Genomic DNA, 7,877 nt, shown 5'->3' with positions numbered 1-7,877 from the left:
GAAACTTGGTGCTAGCCTGGGAAAACTTCTTACAGTATCTTAGACTCTGTGCATCCCCTAATTATACTACATTAGTAAGAACTGTGGGAACCAAGAAGTGGGGGAAAGACGGGGCTTGGAGATGTTTGGAATGTTTCTGCGGAGGAGATAGAACCTGCCATATGGTTGGGAAATTGGATAGAACCTTCATGGGTGGTGGAATGTCTTGAGTCTTCCTGTGGAAAAGTTGGAGAGGACCTATGCACGGGTGTGTAGAAGGAGCTCTGTCAAGAGGGAAGAGTGGACTGGTCCACCAAGTGACAGAACATCCTGAAGCAGAGGGTGAGAGGTTTCATGCTGTAGATATGCTTCCTTTAGAAGGATACTTCAAGATACCATTGGAGAAGACAAGGGAAAACGCTGAGCAGAGTCAGCAGGCTAGGCTAATTAATTTTCACTGATGGTTTAACTGGATTTAGATTCCCCTAGGGTACTCACCTCTGGGCATGTCTTTGGGGGACATTTCAGAGAGGTTGAGCTAGATGTGGATGGCACCATTCATAGCTTAGTGGGGTGCCAGGCTGAACACGACAATAGGAGACTACTGAATACCGCATCTATCTCCCTCTGCCTCCCGTGACCAGTGTGACCAGCTGCCTCAGGCTCCTGCCGCCATGTTCTCCCCTCCATGATGGACTACCCCCTCAAACCATGAACCAAAGTGAACCCTTCCTTCCTTGAGTTGCTTTGGTCCGGTATTTGGTTAGAGCAGCGAGACATACAACGATACGGTGAAACCTGAGGTTCCACTGGCTCTCCGGAAAACTAGCAAAGGGTCCTTTATTCCGAAGCCGCAGAAGGCACAGGCAGTCACTTCGCCCATCCCACTCATGGAGTTTGCAACATGATTTATTCCCTTTAAGATGCCATGCAGTGGATGACAACAGAGAGGACGGAAGGAGAGAAGGTGGGGATGGGAGTATAAACCAATAGTTACAGCACTAATGTCAGATTTATTATTTCCCAGAGGGAAGCAATAGCAAAGTGAGAGTTTACCAGAAATGTTAACTTCCGCTTCTAGGAGCATCACTCTGCACTTTTCACCCAACTCAGCCAACCGGAGAACTGGAGCATGTTGCTAGCAAACGTGGATACTTTGTATCCTTCCCCTTGAGTCCTGTCAGGGCCCAAACAAACCCCGGCCTGGATGGAACCACATTCTCAGTTCTGCCACCCGCACTCTTAGTGAAACAGCCTCTGGCTCAGATTTTGTTCTTCTAGATGATACTGCGGCTTCTTACGCCAGTTCCTTAGGCAGCTGTACCTGTGGTTTAAGCATTTGAAGAAGAGAAAATGAATCCTGGAAACTGAAGAGTTTTACAGCAAAAATCATAAAACTTATATGTGTCTTTGTGGATTCAGAAGGTGTTAGAAATGCTGGGAGCAGAACTCTCCAAAATCATGATAAAGGCAAACCAACCAAAGCCATTATTATTGGGCATTAACCGATGCCATGGCTTGTTTTAAGATCTGTGCTTCAGCCTGTGCTGAAACAGAACCCAGGAATGACAGGAGCTCAGAGCCTGGTACCAGCGTTTCCTAGCTGGTTTGTAGGTACTGAGCACCATTTTCCTCAGCTGTAAAATGACAGGAAGAATTTCCAGGCCATGGTAGAAATGATCAAGTTACATAAAGTCCATAAACGTGGACACTTACTTTCCAAAACATTAGCTCACTGTGTCCTACACCAGCCTTGCAAGGAGGAGAAGGGCCCTGAGAAGACAGTGCCTTACCTGAGGTCACACAGCTCTCACTGCTGGAAAGATGGCTCAGCTGCAGAGAAAAGCTCTTGCAGAGGACCAGAATTCATTTCCCAGAACCCACGTCAGGCAGCTCATAACCGCCTGTAACTCCAGCTCCAGAGGATCTCATGCCCTCTTTTGGCCTCTGCAGACATGAACACTCACATGCACATACCCATACACAAACATATGCACAACTAATATATGTATTCATATAATTAAAAATTGTGTGTGTGTATGTGTGTATGTGTATATGTGCGTGTTCTAGGGGCTGAGAATAGAGCTTCATTAATAAAGTCCTTGTGTGGCAAATAATTTAGATTTCTACAAAACAAAAGCCAAGCGTGACGGCACCTACTCATTGTCACAGCACTGGAGAGGTAGGCAATGATCTCAGGGGCTCCTGGTCAGTTTACACACACACACACACACACACACACACACACACACACACACAAGTCTATCCTCCTTGAAGCACATTTCTACTAGAATGTACGATAAAATTTTAAAATAAAACATATTTCTCAAGAAACCAAAAAAAGTAACACAGTAAAAAGTGTATTTTCGTAAACTTCACCAGGACAAAAAACTGCAAAAGCCACACATCAGTCCAACTCTAAAATCTACATCCAGTTTCTGTTGCATGGCAACAGCTTAAAGTTCTTAAAGGGTCTTAAAGTGGTGTTCTGTCTTAGCAGGCGACTTGTCCATCATGTGTGCATTTTCCCAAAGATGCTGATGGCGTTAAGAAAATGCTTGGAATTTGTTAACAGCTGAGCATGTTTCCTCCCCCCCCCCCCCCGCCATGTGCACCATGTGCACCATGTGTCAGTGTGATGAGACCTCGTGGTATCTGCTGTGTCTCATCTTGCAGTCAATTCTTTGTCCATGTTCTCTGAAGAGGAATGTCTCACAGTGCCCTGCCCTCCACAAGGGACACTGGATATCCCCTTCAGACCAAAGGGCGTCTGACCCTCTCCCCATCTGATGTCAGACTTCAAGAGGAAGAGTGTGGCCTGTGTCTGGGTTGGCCCTACCCATGGAAAACAACAATTAAGAGAAATGAGCAAAAAAATACAGGGAATGCTTTAAATAATTTGTAAGCTGCATCAAAGAGCTTAAATGGTGTGATCTTTGTGTATGCCTGTACATGCATGTGGAGGTTCTAAAATAATATTTAAAAGAGCAAAATGTGGGTCTATAGAGATGGACAAGCTGTTGCTCAAGCAGAAGAAAAAGTTCTGTTCCTAGCATGCACATGGTGGCTCACAGCCACCAGGAACCCCAGTCCCGGGGATCTGATGCCCTCTTCTGATCTCTGCAGGCAATAGGCGCACACATAAAATAAAAATAAGTAAATCTAAAAAGAAATGAAAGCAAAATGTAGCATTGGGACACTAGAGGACCTAGACCCATAATGCCATGTTCCAAATAGGACCAAACTGGCAACTCGGACTACAGGACAAAGGGTTGAGTCACTGGATAATCATTAACTTCTTGAAAGAGAATAATAAATCATACATCCTATATCATGCTTCTTTTGGAAATTTTAACCCTTTAATACACCCACTGTATCAAACATTTAGTGAGAAACCTGGGCCTATTAAAGTTGCAAGGAAAAGACGAAGATATACGAAGTAGTCATTAGAGATGCCACAGCAGAGCAAGCAGAAGCCAGCAAGGAAAAGATGGCCAGACTTGATGTCACAAAAGATCAGATTTGAGCTGGGTGTGGCAGCAAACACCTGTCATATCAGGACTTCAAAGATGGAAGAAGTAGGAATGTGAGTTCAAGACCAGCCTGGACAACTTAAGATTCTGTCCCAAAACTACAACAGCAGCACTGAATTGTAATTAAAGGTTAAAATAACAAAATCACAAGCAGGAGAAAAATCAATCCTGTTATTATTAGGGTTCCTTTCTGCTTAACATGTTAGTATAGTGATTTTTAAGTGTATTTGGGACAATTGAGCACATGCAACTCTATACAGAATGAGTATACGTGTACATATGTGTGGGTGTGTACGCACACACAGACTGGCAGATGTGGTAGAATGGTAAGATTTGTTTCTGTGGGAGTTATTAAGACATTTATCTTGAATCCAGCTGGATTCAATCCAACACCTGTGCATATCCAAATTAGAGAGAAGATATGCACATATGCTTTAAGGAACTTGAGAGATGTACACTCTGTTCAGAAGAATCCATACCCTGAAGCAGACCTGTGATAGATGGATAAAAGGATTTACATAAAAAGGTAGTATATGGGATGGGTACTTCTGCTGGCTTGACTTTGTGTCTAGGGAGCAGTATTTGATATGAGACTTGGAAACTGAATCGATTTCACTGGGTAGAAGAAAAGATCATCTGAGGCTATAGTGTCCCATGGATGCTGTAAAGTTGTGGTCACTGAAATATGTTCCCCCAAATAAGCAGCATCAGCATCACTAGGGAGCTGGTCAGATGAGGGCATCCCCCCTCTAAAACCTACTGAGCCAGAGACTTCAGAGAAGAACCCAGAAATGTAAATGAAATCTGGAAAAATCACTACATAGATTTTAAGAAAACTTGGATGCAGACATCCTTTCCCTGTGAATACTAGGGGAGGCTTTGAATACTAGTCCCCTCTGTTGATCCCATTGATTTTTCAAGGAAGTAAAAGGCTGTCGGAGGTGAGTCCAAGAGTTTTGAACAAGCGTGTGTGGGAGGCCAATACACCAAAGGCCACTGTAGGAGAAGCAACGTGGCAAGGCCTGCACAGAGAAGCTTGGACTGAGAACAGACCAAAGGAAGACATTTAGAAAACCCTGGATTATCCAAAGAGGAGGGACAGTCAGGGGGCTGGCCTTCTGAAACTGACACAGAAAGAGAAGGTGGGGAAGGGAGTTCATAAGAGGACAGATGCGGTGGTAATTTTGTTTGTGATCGAACAAATACAGTTAGCCTGAAGATCAGAGTGTGGAGCTAAGCCACTAGTTAGCCATAGAGGCCAGGCAGAGGTGGCTCACACCTTTAATCCCAGCACCGGAGAGGCAGAGGCAGATGAATCTCTATGAGTTCAAGGCTACCATAGACTAACTGAGATTGATTGAGTCTAAAAGAGAAACAGAGCCAGGCAGTGGTGGCTTACACCTTTAATCCCAGTACTTGGGAGTCACACACCTTTAATCCCAGCACTAGGAAGGCAGAGACAGGGAGGAATATGGCTGGGCAGAGAGAGGAATATAAGACAGGAGGAAACAAGAGCTCAGGGCATTCAGTCTGAGGATTCATAGAGACAGGATCACCCTTTTGCTCTCAGGTAGAGGCAAGAACTAGCGGCTGGCTGCTCTGCTTCTCTGATCTTTCAGTTTTCACTCCTGATTGATGATTCCGGATTATTATTATTAAGACCAATTAGAATTCGTGTTATAGACAGAAATCAGAGAACCTTGAGAAAAAGAAGATTTTACAGATGAAGTCATGTGTGGGCGGGGACAGAGATGAATGTTCATATCTGTCATCTTAAACTATGCAACTGCTCGTGTGAGCCAGGGCTGCATATGATGCGATCTAGCTGAAGTCTCTTTGGAGGGGAAGCTCGGCAATGCTATTCCATTGCCGACTCGGCTGGGAACAGTCTAGACATGCAGGTGAGCCCAGAGTGAAGAGGGAGTGGTACCTTGTTGGCAGAAGAGCTCGGCTTTGCTCTGCAGGTGCTCGGCTCCAGTGAATTAAGTTGTTGCCGAGAAGGGGAATCTTATCTCGGTGAAAGACACTAAGGTTTCTCTGGGAATAGTAGGTGGTAAATGAATCACAAAATTTTAAGATATTTTAAGACAGATTAAAGAGAACCATGCATTTGTGTGTGGGGGGGAGGGGGTTTGGGTGGACTTGCTTTATGTTGGCATCAGAGTGATTGACAGTTATCAACTTGTAGGGAAGTGAGTTGGTTGTTATCTAAGGAATGCACTTTCATGGCCAAGACATTAAAAATGAGTGCAAACTAAAAACTTCTTCAGAAACAATAAATGTAAATGAAGCAAGGAGGTCGGGAGGCAGCAAGTGTGGGAGAAAAACTGGAGAAGCTATTTCTCATCCCCACAGAAGCCACAGTGCAGAGCATCTGGCTGGAGAGCATTTGTCTAGCATGTGCAAAGTTCTGAGTTCAAGTCAGGCAGTGGTGGTGCACACCTTTAATCCTGGCATTCTGTGAGTTCAAGGCCAGCCCAGTCTACAGAGCTAGTTACAGGACAGCCAAAGCTACACAGACAGAAAAACCCTGTCTTGAAAAACCAAAAAAGAAAAAAAAAAAAACTTTGAGTCCAATTCCCAGTAAAACATACATACACACACACACACACACACACACGCATGCACTCTCACACATGTGCACAGACACACACACACACACGCGCATGCACTCTCACACATGCGCAGACACACACACGCATGCACTCTCACACATGTGCACAGACACACATACACATGCACTCTCACACATGTGCACAGACATACGCACACACACATGCACTCTCACACATGTGCACAGACACATGCACACCGTTTTTGCCATGCACATGCAGGCCTTGAATGGCTGGGTCTAATATTTCAGTGGTGTGAAAAATGTGCATGTTTTTTGTGACGTTTAGAACTTACAAAATAGAGCCCAGTTCAACTAAAGCAGGCCTAAAGTCTGGTTTATAGCTACCAGTTTTCAAGATGTGACCAAGAGAGGAGAGTTCTCTTAAACTGTTTTGTATAGGCTATTTCTTATAGCATGTAACCTTTGAGCAACATATATATGTTTTCCTTTATTCTTTGCTGTTGACTCCATTCAGGAATCCTAGGCTAGGAGCATGTGGTACTGAGAGAATAAGCATTAAACTTATAAAAAAAATTAATAAAACGGGCTGATTTTTAAGACATGCTCAATAATACATAAAAATAATATAGCTAGCCAGGCAGTGGTGGTGCATGCCTTTAATCCCACTACTTGGAAGGCAGAGGCAGGTGGACCACTGTGAGTTCGAGACCCACCTGGTCTACAGAATGAGCTTCAGGACAGTCAGTACTGTTACACAGAGAAACCTGGTCTCTCTCTCTCTCTATATATATATACATACATACATATATATACACACATATATATACATATACATATATATATATCTGAGAGAGAAATAGGCATGTTTTAAAGTTTTCCAAGAACAAAAGATGCCAGGTATGTTTCTGAACAATCAATACTCTAATTTTTAGGAGTTGTCTTTGTTAGGTTTCTATTGCTGTGATAAGTATCATGGTCAAAAGCTACTTAGGGAAGAAAGGTCTCTTTCACTTTACAATTTTTGATTACATCACAGAGAGAAACCCAGGGCAGGAGCTGATGCAGAGGCCATGAAAGAGTGCTGCTCACTGGCTTACTCTCCACAGCTTTTTCAGTCTGCTTTTTTTTTTTTTTTTTTTGTACAACCCAGGACCACCTGCTTAGGGGTGGCATCACCCACAGTGGGGCTGGGACCTCCCACATCAATGCAATCTTTAAGAAACTGCTTCACAGGCTTACCCACAGACCAGTCTGCAGGTAGCATTTTCTCAGTTGAGGGCCCTGTTCTCAAATGACTGTAGCTTGTGCCAAGTTGACAAACAACAAACAAACAAAACCAGGACAGGGATATTAGTTTTAAAAAAGCCTACAAGATATCAAAATTGTGCACTAATTAATTTTTACCTGATTGCTGGCCACATGCCCCAAATTCACGAAACCTTTTCATTTCTCCTTTATAAAATGAACCTGGTTAGGTCTCATTTGACTGACATACATACCTTTGCGCTGGCAGTCATAACATCACCACTGCCAGTGTTTCTGGCATTTCACTAAGTCTAGGATGTAACTTTGTGGTGCTGCTCTTCCTCGGGTGTGAGGAAGCACCTTGCAGCTGGCCACAGGCAGGGCAAGCACATGCTGCCATTACCGCCAACGAGCCCCGTGCCTTGGGCGCGCTTGCTCATGTGCAGCTGCATTGCGGTTTAAATAATGACGGCCAATGAGGAGCCGGTGATGGGTGGGGGTAAGATGTCTTTGTGCTCGTTTTGAGCATCTGTCAATCTAAGATT

General features: G+C 44.1%; 1 protein-coding gene across 2 annotated transcripts in view; it reads right to left on the bottom strand.

The window, feature by feature from the left end:
* Window positions 1–872: 872 nt before the first annotated feature.
* Lmod3 (leiomodin 3) overlaps window positions 873–7,877 on the bottom strand; it is a 45,044-nt gene continuing 38,039 nt past the window's right edge. For both annotated transcript variants that reach the window (XM_085686777.2, XM_048438359.3), the window contains one exon: window positions 873–1,303. In XM_085686777.2, the coding sequence (XP_085542903.2) occupies window positions 1,277–1,303 (27 nt within the window). In that variant the 3' untranslated portion in view covers window positions 873–1,276. The remainder of the gene's footprint in view (window positions 1,304–7,877) is intronic.

Source organism: Myodes glareolus, chromosome 3, assembly GCF_982192425.1.
Source record: "Myodes glareolus chromosome 3, mMyoGla1.1, whole genome shotgun sequence".
NCBI classification, from domain to species: domain Eukaryota; kingdom Metazoa; phylum Chordata; class Mammalia; order Rodentia; family Cricetidae; genus Myodes; species Myodes glareolus.
The sequence above is the reverse complement of the archived record's forward strand: the minus strand, read 5'-3'. Positions and strand labels throughout refer to the sequence as shown.